Source organism: Jaminaea rosea, assembly GCF_003144245.1.
Source record: "Jaminaea rosea strain MCA 5214 unplaced genomic scaffold BDZ90scaffold_3, whole genome shotgun sequence".
Taxonomy (NCBI): domain Eukaryota; kingdom Fungi; phylum Basidiomycota; class Exobasidiomycetes; order Microstromatales; genus Jaminaea; species Jaminaea rosea.
In genome coordinates, this window is record NW_020289977.1 from 958589 (window position 1) to 978764 (window position 20176).

The window sequence follows — 20176 nt, forward strand, 5'->3', positions numbered from 1 at the left end:
CAGTTCCGCCCTCGCTCCTTCCCGCATGCTATGGTGGTCGATCTCACTTGCTTTGTATTACAGATTGCTTACATTCTCGTACTCGGATCACATTTGGGCTGCTTCCCTCCCCTCGTTGACTCAATCCGCCGCCTCGCTAGGTGTAAGACGCACTGCAGCCGATCGCTCTGCTCTCGCCTTGCGGAGACTGGCGAAGCTCGCCTTTGCAGGCGCTTGCGGTGACGTTGACGAAGCAGCCGCTGGATGTCGAGAAGCACGAGAATCGGCTTCTTCGACAGTGCCCGTGTTAGCAGCTTGGAGATGCAGATCGCGCCCTTGGTCAGCGAATGGCACGTCTGTTGATGCTGGTGCAGCCGGTGCAGCTGAACCCTCATGATCCCCATCCTGCTCCACGACCTCAATGGCTGGTCTCTGCGACCTCGTGGTATCCTCCTTCGATACATTCACGCGGTTCTCCGGCTTCACAATGGACGGTGTTACGTCACCGCTCATGAGTCGCCAAGCAGCCTGCTGCCGTTCTTCGTCCTCGAGCGCCATCACCTCCTGGCGGAGAGCCAGGATTTCGTCTGCCATCGTCTTGGCTTCGCGTCTCCTTTTCGTCCTCACGACGACCTGATCCTCGTCTGCGCTGTTGTGAGCAGAGGAAAGGGCTGCGATACTGGACTGCCCATCTCTCGACGGCAGGAGAGATTCGAGATCCTTGCCAAGGACAAGCTGCTGCTGGACGGTAGCGCTGCCCTGTCCGCCTGTTGCCGGCGTCTGAGCCAAGCGGCCCACTTGCGCCGCAAGAAAGACGAGCTTGTGCGAGGCCATCTGCAGCGTCTTCTTGCTAACTCCTGCAGGCAGTAGATGCTTGTTTGCTATGCCCCACTGACAGAGAGTCCAAATGTCACCCAGGGCTACGCTTGTCTTGGAGCTGCGGGGCAGTCTAGCGGCGTCGCTGACGAGCACGGCTTTAGAGCTGATCCACAGGCTAGCGGCTCTAGTCCAAAGCTCCAGTATCAGCGCACTGGGTCGCTGGGAGCGATCGGTATCTCCTAACTTCGAGAGCAGATAGGCGGATGCTGCTGAAGGAGAGTCGATGAGCAGCCTGCTTTCGGAAGAGTCCGTCTTCATGGGCAGAACAAACGGTGCGAGACGCTGGAGAAGCCGCAGCGAGTGCGATGCGAGGTGCTCATAGCTTGCACCGCCGTCGCCTTCGATGAGGGATGTGAAGGAAGGGATATCAAGGTGCAGCAAGGTGTAGGTGTATGCCAGTAGGAGGCATGCGCAATTCCAGGCCAACCCTAAGCCTGCGGTTGATGTTGTTGGCCGCTTCTGGGCGGAGTCCAGCGCAGCTACCTTGCCAGAGAAGTCAGCACTATCCGGCTGTCGTGCGACATCCTGGAGCAGCCACCAGAGGTTCGCCGCCTTATGTCGCGTGTGCAAAGGGGTCAAGCTATCTTCGACCTCCGCTGCTTCTCGCCTTTGGTTGCGGCGACGCTCATCTTCGACGATCCTGTCCCAAAGCTTCTTGGCTCGATCGCTGCCAGCTTGCGCTTGGCCTTGAGATCGCTGCTTTCCTTGTGATACATCAATAGCGTCGAAGAAGATGGCGCGCTGCTCATCTGTGAGCATAGCGAGAAGAGCCTCGTCGTTTTCAGGGAGCTGACTGGCATCGATGGAAGGATCTGATGATGCGATTGAGGCGTCATCATCATCATTGCCACTGCCCTCTTGATAGCCCTGTGGCAAGTCGGACATCGTCTGATCTCCGCCCAGCTGCCACTTGCGCAGTAGATCGAGCACCTTCCTCCTCTCCTGTTGCTGCTCCGACGTCACTCCACTGTCCTCATCTTCATCATCCCTCGCCTTCTCCTTGGCGCTGACGCTTCTGATCTCGTCTTCTTCCCTCTGACCAAAAGCCTGCACACAAGCTCGATGCTTTGCCTCATCCTTGTAACATGCTAAGGAGCAGTAGGGCGAGTTGCATGTTGGGCAGGTGTACTTGGAAGGGCGCGAGTGACAGAGGGCGCACGTTGTCGTTGCGGATACAGATGGCGATGAGCGCGAGGCTATCTGAATGGGCGCAGGCTGGACATCGGTGCCTGATGGGATGCGCAAAGGCATCGATCCAACGAGCAAGACGACGTTGAAGATGAAAGGTGTGGCGATGATGTGTGGATGCGGCCCACTCGACCTCACGAGTTGCAAGGGCGGACTGAGGTCAAAAGACGCTTTCTCGGTCGACGCGCTTCGTCTTCTTCGCTCCTTCTCCAACTACCTTTACTCGCCTTCCCCTTGCCCGCCATGACGGCAACCGCAAAGCCGTTTGCGGCAGTCTCCAAGGGCATCTTCTCTCCAACCACCTCAGCAGAGGATGTCGAGGACATTCAGCAATGGCTTGGCCAGCAGCATACATTCTTCCTCTCCCTGGCAAAGATCCACGACGAGGCCACAAGCAACGTCCGTACCGAAGTCGATGGAGACGGCGACGAGCTCGTGTTAGAAGACGAAGACGGGCCTTCCTCGTCGCATATGCCCTACTACACACGGCTCTTCGACCTGGTCATCCAGTCGAATCGGGATCTTGTGCAGCAGCTGGCCTCTCAATCAGCACAGGATGACCCTTCCTCCTCTTCATCCTCATCTCCCCCCTCGTCCTCGCGCTTCGTTCCCCACCTAAGCCGTACGACGCTCCCCATTCTCGCCCTCGCACAAACTCTGCACCTATCGCCCAATGCGATGGCCCTCTCGCACACCTCGCAAGGAATCGTAGGCGAAGAGTTCCTCCACTGGCTCAACAGCTACGACTTGGCGCCGACTACAGAGCAGGGGAGGGAGATAGCTTCTAGCGCTGAGCCACACTTGCATCCTACATTTTGGGACTACATTCTGCGTTGCACGCTCAGGGGGTTCCATTCCACTGTCTCTACCCTCCTGGCTACGCTTCTGAGCCTCCCGTCCCCCTCATTGCAGGGATTGGTAGGGCGAACCCGCGAGCTGGTGGGCTCAATGCCGCGCAGTATCCACTTCAAGACCGAAGTTCAATTCAAGGCTGCGCGAAGAGAGTTCCAGCTCAGGTTGACCGGTCTACTGGCCGGGCTGGAAGGGGTCATGGATGAGGTGCAGGGCGAGCTGGAGGGAGAGCTTGGCGAAGACGACGATGCCGGAGAAGAGGCAGCGGAGGAAGCTGCAGAGGACCTGCGTCTATCCCTCGAGGCAGGGCTGCGAGTCTTTCTCGAGGTGTTGGCGGGCAATAAGGAGAGGGTAGTCGAGGCTGCAGAGGATTGGAAAGAGGCGCTCGCTGCCTGGGGGACACTTGTCGATGTTGGGCTCAAGAGGGAAGGGCTGGGCAACGCTCTGGACAAAGTGAAGGCGCTGCGCCAGGATGACGACCAAGAGGCCACTTCCATTGAGGAGCAGATCATGATCAAGCTCATCAAGGGCAGATTGGCAGAAGCTGTCGAGATGTGCTTCGAGGTCGATCCGTACTTGGCGCAGGTACTCACCGACTTCCTCACCAAGATTGGTGCGCTGTCCGCCGCAACTATCGCCAAAAGCACGTTGCCGCAGCCGCCATCTCTGCTGCACAAGTGCAACCTCGTCTACGCCAACACCCTCCTCTCATCGTATGGCCTGTGGCGCATGGCTATGGACTATCTTTCTCGCGCGGGCACGAGAGGTCAGAGCAGGATGAGTCAGGTGTTACTGGGCGTGCCGCTGCTCGAGGCCAAGAAGAAGTCGCAGCAGCAGCAGGGCGATCAGGAGGAGTACGATGATGAGGCGCAAGACGAGTATCACCTGGCTGAGTCCGTCCTCGAGGCTTGTGGAAGCTTCAATCTCGTTACGGAGGCGAGGGCTGTATGCCGCAAGCTGGCGTTACATCTCTCATCGCCGTCATCAGCAGACTCAGATCTACCAAAATATGGCCCAGCAATTATCTTCGCACTCCGCAGCCCACCTCGGGGTGATGCAATGGCGATGCGCATCGTCAAGCGTAGAGTGCTACAATCGCTCCTGACTAGGAAGTACGGTGACCAGAAGAGAGCAGGTAGCAACAAATCAGCCGAGCAGTGGATCATCAATCAAGTCCGCGAAATGAAGCGCAGCATTGTACGATGGAGGCGCTCCGAAGAGGAGCACTTGCGGGAACAGCAAGAAGGCAACATGGAGGACAACGCCGAGGGCGTAGTCAAAAAGGAGACTAATAGCGAACTTGGTCTCTCCGGCCCCTTTCTGCGTCCACGCATAGCAGCCGCCAACAAAGTCGACGACGGCAGTGCCGAATCCCGTCGACGGGCTGCCGCCATCCTTGAGCACGAGGAGCTGCTCATCGACGATGAGGAGGAATGGAACCTGGTCTTCGGCCCTTCAGCTTTACCGGCTCCTCTTCTCTTCTTGAGCAGTCTGGCTGGATATTTCCGACTCAAAAAGGCGGCGAGCAACAGCGCCGAAGCTGCAGCAGCCGCTTCTGTGTCATTGATTGACCTGCTCAATTCTGGGCTGGTGGATGGGGATTGGGTGAGCATCCTCCTCTACGAGGTGGGGTCTTGCCTCTCAACTTTGGCTGCTAGTCATGCAACGGTGGGCGGAGTAGAGGAGACGAAGCTCTACGACGTCTTGCGTTTGCTCGAGGCACTGCTTCTTTCGGCATCACTGGGCGGGACAGAGCGGGCATTTGCATTGCAGAAGCTCGGGACCTGGTGTGGGGCTGGAGGTGCTCCGTCTGAGACCGACGCCGAGGATCGAGGCGAGGATGATGAAGAGCAGCGCAGCATCGATGAGGTGGCCCTGCGACGCGCAGAGCGCGAGCTTGCCAGACTAAGGCTGCGAGTGGCAACCGCTCTCAGCATTCCGGCTGTGCCCTCGGTGCCGCTCTCATCAGGCGCAATGACCGGCGCTGATGTCGCTGCAACTGCTGCTGCTGCTTACGGGGGCGGTGACGAAATTGCGCTGGCCGCTGACCTCGATGAGGAAGACGCGGCAATGGACGGTGCGGTAGGTGCAGACGCTACGACGGCGGCTGCGGCTGGGCTGGCGGAGATGGGCGAGGGCAGCGTGGCGGCAAGCTCCTACGATTATGTCGTTGACGAGGATGGAGCGGTTGTGGTATGAGAGGAGGGGAAGCAATGCAGTGAGACGATGCTATTGCAATGCAGATGACGATCAAATCGAACAATGACTCGCTTCAACGACACAATATGGAGAGTCTCTCGCTGCTCACTTGCTTTCCGACTGCCTCCTTTGAGCTAATCGCTGAGCGAGCTCTGCTACGCCCGAGAACCCCCGCACGTCCAGTCCACCTTCACCGTGGTCGATGGCTGAGGCAGCGTCTTCCTCGCCATTTGCCTTCCCAGCCGCGGCGCTTTCGCCGTCCACGGCGACGTCAACGCCCGCCACTGAGCCAGGCGCCTGAATGGTGCCCGAAGCGTCCGACATCGCCGACGACGATGTCGCGCTCGATTCCGTCGCAGTGCTGCTGATGCTACTCGTTCTGCTGCTGGTGTTGCTCTCTGCTGAAGGAGCCAAGCTATGAGCAGCCGCGCTGTCACCTCCTGCAGCGCCCTGTCCATCAGAGTGCACCGCTGCATCTCCCCCACTTGCATTGCCTGCGCTCTGCAGAATAGCCCCCTTTTCCCTGAAGACTCCCTCCTGTGGAGCGCCATATCGTCCAATAAGGTCCAGCTCCTCCTGCAGCGTCTCCTGTCTATATCGCAGCCTAATATCAGGCACATTCGTCTTCGCCGTCACGTTCCCCTTTGGCCCAGGCAAGTGAAAGTTGTTCCCCAACCAGTGGCGCTTGATCTCCCTCTCCCATCCAGACTGCAACACAGAATTGCGAGCCAGCTCGCACATGTCGCATGGGCTGAGCCTGTATACCTGAGTCGCGATGGAGTACTCCTCCAGGAGTGGCTCTTTGCTAAGGTGGAACTGCAGCGGATCATCTGTGGAGATGGATACGTTCATTCCCAAGTGCAAATAAGCGGGGAAGGGGTTGCGGTCGTAGTGGAGAAACAGAGCGTTATTCGAGAGGGGCGACATGGCGATTCCCACCTGCTTGAGGTAGTAGAGGTATTGCATGGCGGGCACCTTGCGAAGGAGAATGCCGTGCGAGATTGACTGGCTGGTCAGGTAGGCTGCTGCCAGGTGATCCGTATCACCTGCCTCTCCCGCATGGGGTCGCAAGACGAAAGTATTGAAGCCGCGCTCGCGACGCATATGGTTCAAGCTGGCAATGTTGGCAAACATATAGTAGATCCAGTAATTGTAAGGCGGTGACTCTTTGTGGTCCCATTTGGAGGGCGTAGGGAACTTGCGGTGGAAGCGACGTTCGACCTTCGACTCGTCGTCTACCATATCGAAGCCGACGACGCGTTGAAGGAAGATGTGCATATTGCGATGACGCTGTGGGTTGAGCGTACATTCGAAGAGGGGCTGGAAGACATTGGTCAGGAGATCTTGGAAGGTGCTGATCGTCCCATTGCTCTTGTAGACCTCGTACAGCCGCGGTACTTGGATCAGCCAGCGGACGTTAGGCGAGAAAAGCTCGTTGTCAACGATCCAGGAGGCCAATTTATCCCACTCATCGAGGTTTCGCCCGTAAATGGATACACGGTACTCTGCCATCTGGTACTTCGACGACTGCAAGTCTGCCATGATCTCCTTTGTGATCTCAGCCAGGTAGCGACCCTGGATAAAGTTGTCGGTCTTAAGGAAGATCTCTCGCAGGCGGGACTCGCCGATGGGGTTGTACTTGAGGTTGAACTTGTCGAAGCGGTGGAATGTCTCGCGATGAGCGTGCATGTCGAGCGTGTCGATCGAGAGATCGTACGCGGTCAAGTCAAGCGAGGCGAACACCTCTGCCAAGCTGAGGTGCTTGCCATCTCGGTAGATGACGACATCGTCTGGGTGGCGCTTGATCTTGGCCTTGATAAAGCGCAGAAGGTGCTTCTGATTCATGCTCGCCGAGTGGTGGACGTGCGTGTCGACTTTTCGTACATTGTAGAAGTCGCGGTGTCTGACTCGCTTCATGCCCTCGACCTCCCTTCCCTCGTTCATCAACGAGTAGAGGTTCCACTTTCCCTCGAGGTACCTCAGTCGTCGCCACGCGAAGGACTTGACAGGCCCCTCTGAGATGACGGAGAGTAGGTAGTCGAGGTCCTTGAAGTAGTCGCGCAGCGTTGGTATCTTGAGCGATGGGTTCAGCGGCTTGCGCTGAGCGTCGACCGTCTTGACGTAGACCTGGTAGACGCCGTTGTCATCCACGGCGCACTCGACGTGCTCATCCGCTCGCAGAGCCTTGCATCTCCATTCGCCAGGTATCTCGATATTGCTCTGGTCGAAGATACCTGGCTGTCCTCCCGTTTCCTCAAGCAGCTTCTGAGCCGCCGCTGCGTTGGCTGGGGAGGCGGGCGGGATGGGCTTCGGCAGAGGGGCACCCTTCTGCTGAGAGCGTACCACGAACGACGATGCCGGCGGAGGATTAAAGAGCTCCCAGTGAGGACGTGGAGGTGCAGGATAGATTCTCCAGGGCTTCGGCTCGGAATGAGGGTCATCGACGTCCTGCAAAGAGCAGCCGTCTACTTTCACCTGAGATCCTCCTGCCACATCGCTCGAGTCAGAGGGCAATCCCCTCTCCTTCCTCCACGCTTGGCAGTACTCTGCGTCCCAATTCTTTGGGTTGTCCTCAAGCTTGTCTTGCAGGGAGATGTCCATGAACTTGTCTCGCAAAGTCATGCATTTGTGGAGCGACTTGTAAAGAGCCTTGAGCTCGCTAGTCAGCGGGTCCTCGAGTTGCTGAGAGGTCGGTCGGGTGGGCGAGGATGGCGGAGGCGTCTGCGTGCTGGCGTCGACGGCAATGCACCGTGGAATAGTAGCTCCAGGAGCGGGAGAGCTGCCCAGGGATGCATACAAGGCAGCGTGATCGGAAGGCGAGACCATCGTCTTCTCGAGAGATTGAGCAAGTTGATCAGCAGCCTGAGCGATCGTCTGTGATGACTGAGCCAGTTGAGATGGCTCCGATGACGATCCTGCATGTTTCGTCTCTTGACCGGTTTGACTCGCCCAGTAGTGAGAGTCGTCTTCCTGCAGCCTCATCTGATCTCGCTCATCAAAGTAGGCGTCCCTCTCCCTGCTTCGGCCTCGAAACGCGCGAGGTGTCATGCGTCCATTGTCGCTGTCATTGGGTGACATCAGGACGCTCCCTCCGGGCGTCATTGGTGGTGTGGCACCATCAGGCGAAAAGTAGCCTTGTCTTCCGCTCCTCGAAGACATCTGCGAACGATTCAATGAGGTGAAGATATTTGACGAGAAGGTTGCGAAGGTGTTGCTTGCGGAGTCACTGCAATTCACTCGTCGTTCCCCGCCCTCAACTTTTCCCCACGAACCGGCCCGCGGCTCAGTCGAGGGATCGACGGACTCAGGAACCACGGCCGCTGACTCGGCTCGAAAATCATCTGTTGCCGCCTTAATCTCACTGACCTCGACGCCGATAACGCTCGAGCCCCTCGTGCCATTGCGAAGCATCTCATGAATCTGCTCACAATGACGCACGCTACTTGTCTCCACCTTGCCACGGCGCAGCAACATCGCGCTCGAGCCTCGGCGATCGTGACCGCTTCGCCCCTCAGTTGGCGATCCGGTCAGCGCCACGGTGCTACGAGGACAATCTCTGTGCTCACACCTCTCTGCCGTGCCCCTCTCCGACCCGAAGCTAGCGACACGCCAGAAACTCATATACATTGCGGCGTCTAGCGAGGAAGCAAGGCTCACCACTAATTCCTCCATCTCCTTATCTCGTACTCACCATGCCTCTCTTTTCTCGACGCCAGCCAAAACAAAAGCCAGCTGCTCAGCCCGCTGCTCAGCCTCAATGGCATCGATCCGAGTCGCAAGGGTCGATTGCTCAGCAAAACGCACCCACCCGCATTCCATTCACCAAGCGCTTCAGTAGTCCCAAGATCACGCCCTCTCCATCCTATCGCCACGCTTTGGATTCCATCGACTCTGCCGCTCCATCTCAAAAGACGGCCAAAAAGAAGAAAGCCGTGCCTTTCCAGCGACGCGAAGAAGTCGTCAACTCGGTCGACTCAAGGCCCATACCAGTGATACCACCCAGAACGAACGTACCCTTCCAACGCGTAGGGCGTTCGACGAGCATTCGTTCGAATCAGCGGAACCATCGCGACCAGGCGCCTCGAGCATCTGATGTTCGTCAACCGTCCAGCCTCTTCAAGAGGGTTCATGCTGTCAATGACGCCGGAAATAGCTCAATGACTGGTCATTCAGCCAGTGACGGTCACATGGCTGATCCCCGCCTGCCCATGACCCACAGCTATTCGGACGGCTTGGGCATGAGCTTTCATGACCGCGTTCACCAGCTGTCGGCAGCTCGCGCTCAACAGCAGCAACAGCAGCAGCATGTCAAATCCTCCTCGAGCAGTATTGCCAGCCTCTTCCGCAGGAACAATCGGGCTTCGTCTCGTGAAACAGCATCGATGAGGAGCGGAACTTCTGCTGATCGCGCTCGTGATGTTGACACCGGCAACAGCGTGGAGATATTGGGCAACTGGGCACAGGGCAACCATAAACGAGACCCAAGGACAGCCAGGGGACAGGGACGTGCCGGCTTCGGGGTCTACGACTATGCAGACAATGGCGGCAACATTGCTTTGCATACCGACTGGGGCTCGTGGAGCCAGTTGCCGCCGGGAAGGTCGAGCTTCGCCTTCTCCTCTGAGCCCAGCATAAGGCAGAGTATCGAGGAGTCTGGCGCGTGGTCTCGTCGCTCCTCGGCAAGGGATGAAGATGACGAAGAAGATGGGCAAGGCTACGACGATCGTGCTCATGCTCGCCTTGACCTTCCTCCCAATTTCTGCGACCAGCCATTCATGGGCACTCAGACATTCGAGGAAGATAGGACAGTCCAGGAGACGAAGCCTGCCCGCCGCACTGACCCCTTCAGCAAGGCGAAGCGCAACTCGGCCACTAAGCAATTTGCAGTGTCGCGACAGGGTCAGGAAGACGCGACTCCCTCTGCCAACCCGACTCGTCGAGGTGGCGACTATTTCCAGATGCATCTGACCAATGCGACCCGCGACGATGGCATGCGCCCGCTGCCCAACACGCCTGGCACGCCTCGAGCTAGCGGAGATGGGCGCAGTAGTGGTCGTCGCCCTCGAACCGCACCTGAGGATACTCCCTCCCCTTCACCTTCCCCAGCCGGCCGGATCAGTCGCCCCTCAACCCCAGGTATCGACCAAAAGCTACAGCGCAATGTCGAGCTGTACAATCGCAAGGTGGCCGAGGCATGCGAGAGCATTCACAATGCAGCACTCGAGTCTGCTGAATTCTACGAAGGTTGCAATCCTCTTCCTTCGACTGCAGATCTTCCTTCGTTCATGAAGGGTCTTGGGCTCGACCTTCTCGGCGAAGACGAGAGGAAGGAGAAGTCACTCGACTTGCTCCGCCACCTAGTCCACCTCCATCTCTTCCAAGAGCTTAACGACTGCCTAGACGCATCCGGTCTCGAGAAATCGCAGGGTGCCGTCATGAAGAAGGCAATGGAGAAATTCAAATCGACCGGCGCCCTCGCAGACGTCCTGCAGCATCGTGCCCTGCAAACGTCGCTGCAACTCTCTACCCTCTCGCAAGCCTACTTCATGCATTCGCGCTCTGTCATCCTCACCTCGTTGCAAAGCAGTATCGCCTTCTTCCTGCACTGGGCTGGCCTAGCTGAGAGGACGAATGACGCGGGGCTGCACGGCTACGGCAAGCTGAAGGAGGCCAGGGACGTCCTTGACAGTCTCCTTAAGCTAGCCAGAGGGGTGAAGGAGAGCGTGGGTGGTACAGAGGATGCTGTGCTTCGACGAGGGTGGTTCGAGGTTGTTACGCGCGTGGGGCCTAAAGACAGTGTAAGCAAGGAGACGCAAGCAGCATCATTGTCTAGCTCTGCTGCTACGCAGCGTCCAGCTCTGGACAAGGACTACTCGTCCGGCAGTAGTCTTGGCGCCAACAGTGCTAGGAAGCGTAGCGACACAACAGATTCAGCTCTCTCTCATCCTCGTAAATCGAGCGAGGGCGCCGAAGGGCGTCTGATCACTAAGTCGCTGGGTCTTATTCTTCTGCCGCTGCAGTCGGCTCATCCTGAGGCGACTTTCAAGCAATTGCTTGGCTTCAAGAAAGGCCATGTCGATATGGTTGTCGAACCGCAACAGATAGCCATCATGCCGCGTGGAGATGGTGGGCGAAGGACCGGCGAGCACCAGAAGCACCAACAGCACCAGCCTAGGCAGGAACACGTCCAGCACCAGCAGCAGGGTTCCGTCTACGACAACAGGCTGCGTGACGATAGCTTGTCATCGGCGCCTAGCTTCGACCATTTCGATGTTGAAGAAACGCCCCCACCCGCTAGTAAGGCACCGCAGTCCGTGCCGATGATGAGGGAGATGAGGCACGCCAGGTAGATTGGCGCATGGCGGAAATTTCTCTTCCTTTTTCCCAGGTCGAATGTACCCTACTTGCTGAACTTGCTCAGTCCGAAGAAATGATTTTCACTGGCCTGTCATGATCAGCGTGCGACATGAGGAAGTGGTCGTCAAAGGAAGCCAGCCGCCACATACGCGCCTCCTTGCAGAGAGGACCGTGGGCGCGCTTCGTGTCCTGGCGAATGAAGAGGACCAGCGCTTGCGTGCGTGTGAAAGTCAGGACCCGTCCAGACAAGATCACACGCACTTCGTTGAGGGTGAGACTGATTTGGATCTGGAAGGCTGAGAAAGCAGGGGGCTCACTCAGCCAGCCTCCTGGCTAGCCTCGCGTCTCTTTGATTGTTCCCGCGCTCGCTCGCACGCCTCTCGCCGCTCGCCGGGCTGCTTGGTGCGAGCGAGGTGTTGGTTGGCTGCAGCAGCGGAGAGAGAGAGAGCATGCGTGGAGCAAGCGTGGTCTGAGACGAGTCGAGTCGGAGAGGGCGGGGACGCCACATTGAGAGATGCGGCCAAAGCGGACCGGCATGGCTGCTTGAGCTTGGACGTAGCCCTGGCTTGCCCGCTTCAGTGCGCGTCTCTCCTTTAATCAATCAAGCGCCTTCTCTTTGATTTCTTCCCATCTTCCTCCTCTGACCGTCTTGACTGCGATCAGGAGCTCAGAGCCAATTGATCGCGCACGAAGCTCAGTACCGCACGCAGAGCGCCAGTTCATCGTCGCGCAAACGGAGCGCACCGCATTCCCCATCCGCACCGACGACTCCACGAGTGGCAACAACCTGCCATCCACCTTCGCCAACTGGGGCATCCGGCATCTCAACAATGGCCGCCTCGCAGCAGCCTCCCTATCCCCCCAGACCCACACAAGGCCGCCGTCGCTCATCGTCAGGCCGTCGCTCCTCGTCCTTCGATACCTATGATGGTCAAGGTGGTGAAGACGACGATCTCCCAACAACTCCTCTCTCTCCGCCTACTGCAGCTCCTGATGAGGAAGAGATGGAGGAGCTGCTCGCTGCCAGGCAAAGTGGGGAGCATTCACTTGGTGGGTGGCACTATGCGCCCCTCCTGGTAGGCGTTTTGCCTCCCCTGATGTCCCTCTTCGGCGGCAATGCCAATACGTGGAGTGACGGCATTCTGCTCTTCATCGCGAGCTTCTGGGTGAGTACGGCCAAATTTCGCTGGTGAGATACTGGAATTGACTTCGCTCCTCTCCCGTCGTCTCGCCAGCTCTTCCAATGCCTCAAGATCCCTCAGGACATCTATCACGCTGCTCGCACTCGACGAATCCTCCAGGCTGACCAGCTCGGAGACGATATGGATCATCACAAGGACTCACCCGAGCGGGTTCGACGTCGTCAAATGGCCATTGTAGAGCTGCAGCGAGTCGAGGTGCTGTCTCTCCTGGCCTGCGTGGCTAGCCCCGTGGTAGGCGCATATATTCTGCACCTCCTTCAAGTGAACCTGACCGACGGACAGCGTTACCTCAATCACTTCAATATCCGCCTCTTCATGATGGCGGCAGGCATTCGCCCTTGGACGCATGCATTCAAACTGCTTCGCCGTAGACTTCTGCTGCTTCAAGAAGACGTCCACTACCCCTCAGCGAAGGTTGAGTCACTGCAGCGTCGCATCACACGACTCGAGGCCGACTTGTCCTCGCTGCGCAAGTCTGCCGTGTCCAAGGCTGATGTCAGGCTACTGCGGGATGGCATTGATGTGCCTCTCTCGCAGATGTCGCGCTCGATGCGCCGATACGAGAAGAAGTGAGTGGCCGTCTGCGAGCGCGACGACTTGCCTGACCACACGCTGACCTCGTTGCCCTCTTTTACAGGGAGGAATACATGCGCGCAAATTCAGACGACAAGTTCGCTCTCGTCGAGGCCAGGCTCGAGGATCTGCTGCGCGAGTGCGCCATCAATGCCGAGCTCATCGAGTCTGAACGGCTCGAGCGAGAGCGTAGCGCCTCTCTAGGTCGTAACGTTCTCGAAGCCTTCAAGTTTGCCATCGGTCAGCGCTCGAATACGCAGTCGTCACGCGGCCTGCCTGCTTCTTCGTCCTTTGCTAGCATTACCAACTCAACATCTCCCACTTCGCCGCCTGGTGGAGGAGGCAGCCCTCCTTGGGCATCGCATGGGCGCCTCCGCTCGACCAGCAATGGCAGCAATGCAGCGTCGAGCATGATGGCTACAACGTCGTCAAACTCATCTCTGCCAAGCTACACCTCTCATGGCGGCTCGCCGCCTCGATATCCTCAAACTCTACCTTCGGCCTCTGCTCACTCGAATGGCTCAGCCATGTATACCCAAGAGCAGGCGACAAAGGCAGATCTAGCCCCAGAGTGGTACGAGCGTGGCATCCTCTACTGGGCTTTCCTGCCGCTCAATCTCTCCAACTCGGTACTGCGCTATGCGGGAGATCGAATGTCGTCCACCTCGGCACAGCAACAAGCAGCTGCTCTGCGTCAGCGCAGAATGATCGGGCCTCCCCCTCCGCCGCAGCCTCCCCAGGCTATGTCGGCTGAAGCTTACGCTGCTCTGCAGCAGCAGCAGCACACGCTTCATCACCCACCATCTATTCAAGTCACGCACCCTTCGCCCATAAATACATCATCTGGCTTCGACACAGGGCATCATTCCAACGGCGTGTCCCAAAGCTCGCCCACCCACTCCTTTGCTGCTCCGAGTGGGATGGGCCAGGGAGGGGTAGTTACCTCTTCGCCTACCGTCAGCCTGGGCAAGACTGGCGGCCAGTCGTCGTCGGGCCCATGGAAGAGCGGTAGGATGGGCTCTGGGCGAGCGGTCAAGGTCTGATGCAGGCACTATCACTCATCTCAGCTCTCTTCCTTCTTCTCATTGCTCCGCCTTTCCTGATACCCAGCCGCGACTGCGAGTCTTTACCCTAGGATACACAACTTCATCCGCTGCTTTCTATTGTATCTCGAAACTTTGTAGCAATTCTCGATCACCTCACTCAGTCGCCTTGCTCTCAATGTCTGAACATGCCCAGGCGCGATGCAGCTCGAGAGGCCCTCTCCCGTCTGATCGCGGCCGCGAAGGCGTGACGATCTCAAGGCGTGGCTTTCCGTCGATGGACGGCGGGGACAGACGAGGGCGTCTGGGCGTCGTTCGGAACAGCTTGAGATCCTCCTCCTCTTCCAATCTTCCCTTCGTCTGTCCGTTCTTGCTTTCTGTCCTCAACCTTCCCCTCCCTCGCTCTTTCTCCTCCCCCGCTCGCTCACCAGCCCGCAATGGCCGAGGCGTCGAACAACCAAGACGCCTTGGGCCTGCTGAGCGCAGCCCTCAATGCGCAGGACGGCGCCTCCGAATCGCGCCATCTCACGCAGCTCTATACCCTCTTCCAGACGCAGCCGGGCAATCTTGCTATCTTGTTGCCCAGCCTCGTCTCATTGGTGCCCAGGGCGAAGGAAGCACTCAAGCGGTGGATTGCAGATGTGCTTGACCTCGCTTTTTGTCGGGCGACGTTGAGCTCTGAGGGAAGGAATGCTCGTGAGTCCCATCATCTTGCCTCGCCTCGAGAATGGTAGCGCTGACCTGTACTTACACCACCTGCTACGCAGTTGCGATCCATACGCCAGACGCTGTCTTGGCGTTTCTCAATGATTCGCAGCTGATCCACGCCAAGAAGGCCATCCAGGTCTTCGCCTCGACATACACTCCCCTCTTCAGGCAATGCTGCAACGACCCATCATACCACAAGACATGGCAGACTATCGAGCGCATCAAGGAGAGAATAGCGTACCTCTTCGAGCAAGGTCCACAGGGAGTCAAAGTCGCCGCCATCAAGGCCTTCCAGAAGATCATCCAGGTGCAGACCCGCGCAGGCGCTGATCCCCGAAGCCGCAACGTCGACGTTAGCGTCAGCATGGTTCCGAACCATCACGGCTTCCTCCAGCCTGCTGCCCTCGAGGGTGAGGCCAATCGCCTTCTGACCTCAGTCGTCACCCTCGTCTTCACCAGCGGCAACTGCGACCTCATCATGGCCTGCCTCAACACTCTCAGCTTGCTCGCAAAAGCTCGCCCGCCCTTGTCCAAGATCGTCATTGAGGCCCTCGTTAGCTGGACGCCTGCTGCCCTCGCTGGACAACCATATACGCACATACGCAACGCCGAAAAGACGCTGCGGCTAGTATTTGCGCACTTTGAGAGGCATAACCTCACGGGACCGCACAGGCCGCAGATTCAGGAGGCACTGCAGGCGCAGAGGCAGAGAATGGAGGCTGCGGCGAGGGCAGATTGGGAGCGCAAAGAGGCAGAGGCAAAGCGCAAGCGAGAGAACATCGATCAGGAGATTGAACAGTCGGAGAAGAGGCAGCGCATGGCAGCCGCTGAGCCCTCATCGTCAGACGCTTCTTCATCACTCAGCGGCATAGAAGGGGCTCATGCCTTCTGTCGAGCGGCAGCGGAAGATACCAGACCAAATCCGCTGGCTGTGTTCGACGCTACCACACTTCAACTGCCGCTGGTCATCGACCTCATTATGGCCAATTTGACCGCCGTTCCAGACGAAGAGCTGCAACGAGCCATCGAGAGGACAAGGTCAAGGCTACACGGCATGCCTCAAGCGCCTCCTCCATCAATGCCTCCTGGTCCACCGCCGCTAGCCGCTTCAGCGAGCCAGGCAGTCGCAGGCCCGCCTCCCACTCGCAGACAGATCAAGGCAGAAGAGTCTGGCGGCGCAGAACCTATGCAACCCCTTCCAGGAGCTGGCCTGCCAGAGAACCCGCTCAAGCAAGACCTTGAAGACGAAGACTTGCGAAAGCTCGATCAGCAGGGCGCGGCTAATCAGTCTGCTCTCACAGCCCCGGGCCAAGAGCTTGGTGCTGATGAGGAGGACGCGGAGGATGCGCTTGCCGGATTGGAAGATTTCGAGCTCGCACCACCAGAGCCTTTCAGTCAGACGGAGGCGAAGGCTCTGATCAAAGAAGCGGTTGGCCGAATGTGCGATGCAGGTGGCCAGGCAGCTGCGGGGAGCGCGGAGTTCAGTGATGCTGTCCCCTCTCAGACGCTCTGGGCTACGTTGGTCATCAGGCTCGCCAGCAGGGGGTTTGAGACGGTGGCTGAGTCGCCTGCGCAGGAAGGGGAGAACGACGGTGAAAGCGGCAGCAGCAGCAGCGGCAAGCCCCTCATCTCCCTCCGCAGCCACGCAAACGTCATCCGCCAACAAATGCTCGACTTCCTCTCTGCGGACTTCTCTCGTCGAATACCCTTTGCCATCCAATGGCTCTCCGAAGAGTGGTTCTGCGACGTCTCGCGGCGTAAACGCGGGCAGGAGACTAGCTACAATGTATGGCTTCCAAAGGTGGTGAAGTCCGTTCTACCTCACATCGAGGAGAAAGACAGAACCCTTTTCCACTTCTTGGCGGAGCTTCCCAGCTTGCCTGACGAGGTAGTCGATCTGGTCGCCGGGCTGTGCCATGATAAGGAGAGAATGGCTGTCGGTTTTATGGGTTTGAGGGAGTTTGCGGTTTCCCGACCGCCGATCAGGGAGAGGGCGCTGAAGCAGTTGCTCGATCTCTCGCGAAATGCAGACAACGGGCTCAGACAGACGGCGATCAAGACTGTAAGGGGCTGGGTTGGGGGTGGAGGGCCATTTGAAGCTGCCGTGCTTGAGTCGGCGAGGGAGTCCATCAAACGCCTGACGGTAAAGGGCGAGAATGGCAAGGCCCCTGACACAGACACGACTCAAAAGTCTTCAGCGGTAGCCGACACCAACAAAGTCAATGGCGCTGCTAACGTCGCCGACGGCGACAAGGGGATTCAAGAGGGAGAGGGAGAGGGTGAAGGAGAAGGAGAAGAGGGCGAGCGGCCACAGCGCGACCCGACAAAGGATTGGAGCTTCGCGCTCGAGAATGCCTCGCAGGTTCTTCAATTCGTCGAAATGCCCTTCGTCCTAAGCGTCAAGATTCCCTCGATGCTGGACGAGGTCTTCGCCGCTTACCCTGCGATGTCTACTGTGGTCCAAAAGGGTGTCGAGCAGCACATTGCAGCCCTCGTCCGCTCCTTGGGTCCAAGCAACCCCAAGCTCCTCGATCTCCTCAAGACCTTCCCTCGAGGCGCCGACGGCCTGGCTCTCAGCGTGTTCACGGTCATGGCGGAGAAGGGTCGCACGCAAGCTTTGCTCACTACGGTCAAGAATCTCGTATCAGACAGGGACGACGTGGACGCGCACTTCCTGATCCCAATCCTCCCGCACTGCACCAAGCCCGAGATTCTCAAGCTCCTCCCGAAGGCGGTGACAATTTTGAACTCAAAGCTACCTGAGGATCGCACAACGATCAAGAATCTCTTTGCCTCGGTCGTCTCCCGTCCCGAGCAAGGCTTTGGGAGCGTTTCTACCAACCAACCTCGCGTACGTGACTCTCAGCTGCTCCAGCCCCACGAGCTCCTTGGCCTGCTCCACTCCAATGAGGAGGTGATTGGGCTGAAGACAACAGCAGAGGCGATTCGCATCTGCTTCAGCATGACAGATCTCTTCACCTCTTCCGTCCTGGCAGCTGCGCTCAATCAGCTTGTGGAGGAGCCGCACCTCGCCACTCTCTTCATGCGTACGGCAATCATGGCCGTCACGACGTACAAGTCTCTCTCAGGCTTCATCTCGAGCAACATCCTCTCTCGCCTCATAGTCAAGAAGATCTGGCAGAACGAGCTCCCTTGGAAGGGCTTCGTAATCTGCGCTGAGCAGACTGCTCCGGGGAGCTTTGCTGCCCTTTTCCAATTGCCGTCCGAGCAGCTTGTCGATGTCGTCAGGAGAGCGCCAGGATTGAAGGAGGGGCTCAAGGGGCATTTGGAGAAGAAGGGGGCGAACAACAAGGCGAGGACTAGCGCCTACCTCGAATTGATCGAAGGAGCAGGCGCTGCGAGTCCGACGGCGAGTGGGGCAGGGAGAGGCGGAACGCCTGGAGGAGCTGCTGGACCAGGAGGAGGTAGCACGCCTTTGAGTGGGTCGACGCCTCTGCACACTGGCGGCGAGGGGCAGTAAGCGCGGCGAGGGAGGTGGGGAGGGCGCGGAGAAGGAGTGGCTCATCATCTTTCACTGCCAGCGGGACGACGTCTCGACCCCATCATGTACCATCAGCTTCAACCAAATTGCACACATCTCTGAACGCGATTCTTCACGTGTGGGCGCTCGACATCGTTCTGAGCTCCAAGACGATTGCATCTAAGGTGCACATGATGATGTCGAGGCAGGACGGTGAGCGCTCACGAGTGACCAGTAAGCCGTGCTCTGGCGAGTCGAACGATGGACCTGTCAACGAGATTTCGATCGATTACGCTACTGCGCTGCTCGTGCCACTGCTCCTGGCTTCCTTCTCCCTTTGGCTTACTAATGACCTAGCTCGCTATGCCTCCTCAGCGTATCCCTCGCCTGCTTCAATCTTTGCCAGTTGCGATGGTGAAAGGTGATCAAGTCTGTGCGCGGGAACAGGCGAGATGGAGGCAGGAAGCGGGGTAAGCATGCTTTCAACACTTGCTGACCGATGCCGTTGAGCACCTCTTAATCAAGTAGTCCACCTCGACCCTCTTGGTCATGGGTATAACGAAATCCTGATAGATGTGCACGACGTCGTCTGCGTCGATTTTGTGCTTCTCCCCAGAGGATGATGCCGGTCGCGCGGCCGCAGTCCCCGCCGTAGCCCCTTGTCCTTGTGTTGCCAATGATCCCACTGCCTTGTCCAGATCCTGCCCGTACACCCTCGCCTTCTCCCTCAACCTGACCAGCAATGCCTGCTCCACAGCCGGCTTGGTGATTAGGGCTTCCAACTTTTCCCTGTCCTCTTTCCTGATGGGCTCGATGAAAGCTTGTGGATCGCTGCGGAATTTGGACTCGGAAACGAACATGCCGAAATGAATGCGTCGGGAGAGAGCAGCGAGCGTCTCAACATCTCGTACTGCTGAGGAGCCGTATTGTCCGTCATCGTCGTCACTCGTGATCGTGGGTACGATGACATCGCGGTAATGCGTATAGATATCCGTGTTCACATTGATGCCGTGATCGTAGAGCAGTTTCGGGTACTTGATCGGTGGGAGGATGGCCTTGGGCAGCAAGTCCGGCTTGGTGAAAGGGTACTCATCGGGCGCATCCCACCTCCTGCACTTGGCATGAGCCCCCTCGGTCTCCTTGAGGAACCACTCGACCCACGAGGCGTGCCATCCTTCCTTTTCGATGAGCTCGGGGAAGGCGCCCGGGTAGTACATGGGCGCATTGCGCGCAAATTGAGCGCGCTCGATGAGCTGGAAGACGATGGTGTCCTCTAGACGTTGAAGGACTGAGCGTATCGATTCGAGGGAGAGAATCTGGGAGGCGGACGACGTAGCTAGATTGAAGACGTTGGACGAAGGAGCCATCTTGATTGGCGGGTAGCGAAGCGGAGGGCGGAAAAGCGTAGGCGGATAGGAGGTGCGAGGAGAAGAGGTAGGCAGGAAAAGAAGCGGCGCCGGCAATCGAAGACTGCGGCTATGGCTTGAAACAGAAAGTGAAGAGAGCGAGAAGTAGTTGTCGTGCCGGCCGTGCCGCTCGATGATAAGCAATGCAAAAGGAAGGAAGATGGATCAGGCCTAGCATTGCTTTCAACTGGTCCTCAACAGCGGAGGCGAGTCGCGGGGCGTCGATTCGCCTGACGCCCAGACAAAGCACAAAGCGGCGGCCGGGAAGTGGGCCACCGAGCAGCTCAACCTGTCCAAGCGATCCAGAGT

At 58.1% G+C, this 20176-nt stretch overlaps 7 protein-coding genes across 7 annotated transcripts; 4 read left to right on the forward strand and 3 right to left on the reverse strand.

Annotated features, from left to right (window-relative positions):
- Positions 1-34: 34 nt before the first annotated feature.
- Positions 35-2186, reverse strand: BDZ90DRAFT_231074 (hypothetical protein). Its single transcript, XM_025505708.1, has one exon. It carries the CDS (start codon positions 2107-2109, stop codon positions 121-123), a length of 1989 nt encoding a protein of 662 aa, XP_025363685.1. The 5' UTR covers positions 2110-2186; the 3' UTR covers positions 35-120.
- Positions 2187-2289: 103 nt separating this feature from the next.
- Positions 2290-5097, forward strand: BDZ90DRAFT_259133 (hypothetical protein; the record flags this gene model as incomplete). Its single annotated transcript, XM_025508137.1, has 1 exon — positions 2290-5097. The coding sequence occupies one exon, from the start codon at positions 2290-2292 to the stop codon at positions 5095-5097; it is 2808 nt and encodes a 935-aa protein (XP_025363686.1).
- Positions 5098-6004: 907 nt separating this feature from the next.
- On the reverse strand, positions 6005-8571 carry BDZ90DRAFT_226326 (hypothetical protein; the record flags this gene model as incomplete). The annotated part of the gene is made up of 3 exons (XM_025504706.1): positions 6005-6036; positions 6144-8256; positions 8464-8571. 3 exons carry the CDS (start codon positions 8569-8571, stop codon positions 6005-6007), a joined length of 2253 nt encoding a protein of 750 aa, XP_025363687.1.
- BDZ90DRAFT_231077 (hypothetical protein) lies at positions 8448-11547 on the forward strand. The gene has a single exon (XM_025505709.1). The coding sequence runs from the start codon at positions 8790-8792 to the stop codon at positions 11445-11447; it is 2658 nt and encodes an 885-aa protein (XP_025363688.1). The 5' UTR covers positions 8448-8789; the 3' UTR covers positions 11448-11547.
- Positions 11548-12040: 493 nt separating this feature from the next.
- On the forward strand, positions 12041-14464 carry BDZ90DRAFT_231079 (hypothetical protein). Its single transcript, XM_025505710.1, has 3 exons — positions 12041-12620; positions 12690-13225; positions 13294-14464. The coding sequence occupies exons 1-3, from the start codon at positions 12285-12287 to the stop codon at positions 14270-14272; spliced, it is 1851 nt and encodes a 616-aa protein (XP_025363689.1). The 5' UTR covers positions 12041-12284; the 3' UTR covers positions 14273-14464.
- A 150-nt stretch (positions 14465-14614) lies between these two features.
- On the forward strand, positions 14615-18589 carry BDZ90DRAFT_238127 (hypothetical protein). The gene is made up of 2 exons (XM_025507331.1): positions 14615-14968; positions 15040-18589. Exons 1-2 carry the CDS (start codon positions 14710-14712, stop codon positions 18459-18461), a joined length of 3681 nt encoding a protein of 1226 aa, XP_025363690.1. The 5' UTR covers positions 14615-14709; the 3' UTR covers positions 18462-18589.
- Positions 18590-18775: 186 nt separating this feature from the next.
- On the reverse strand, positions 18776-20175 carry BDZ90DRAFT_231082 (chorismate mutase). The gene is made up of 2 exons (XM_025505711.1): positions 18975-20175; positions 18776-18892 (listed from the first exon to the last, which is right to left on the reverse strand). Exons 1-2 carry the CDS (start codon positions 19826-19828, stop codon positions 18823-18825), a joined length of 924 nt encoding a protein of 307 aa, XP_025363691.1. The 5' UTR covers positions 19829-20175; the 3' UTR covers positions 18776-18822.
- Position 20176: the final 1 nt, after the last annotated feature.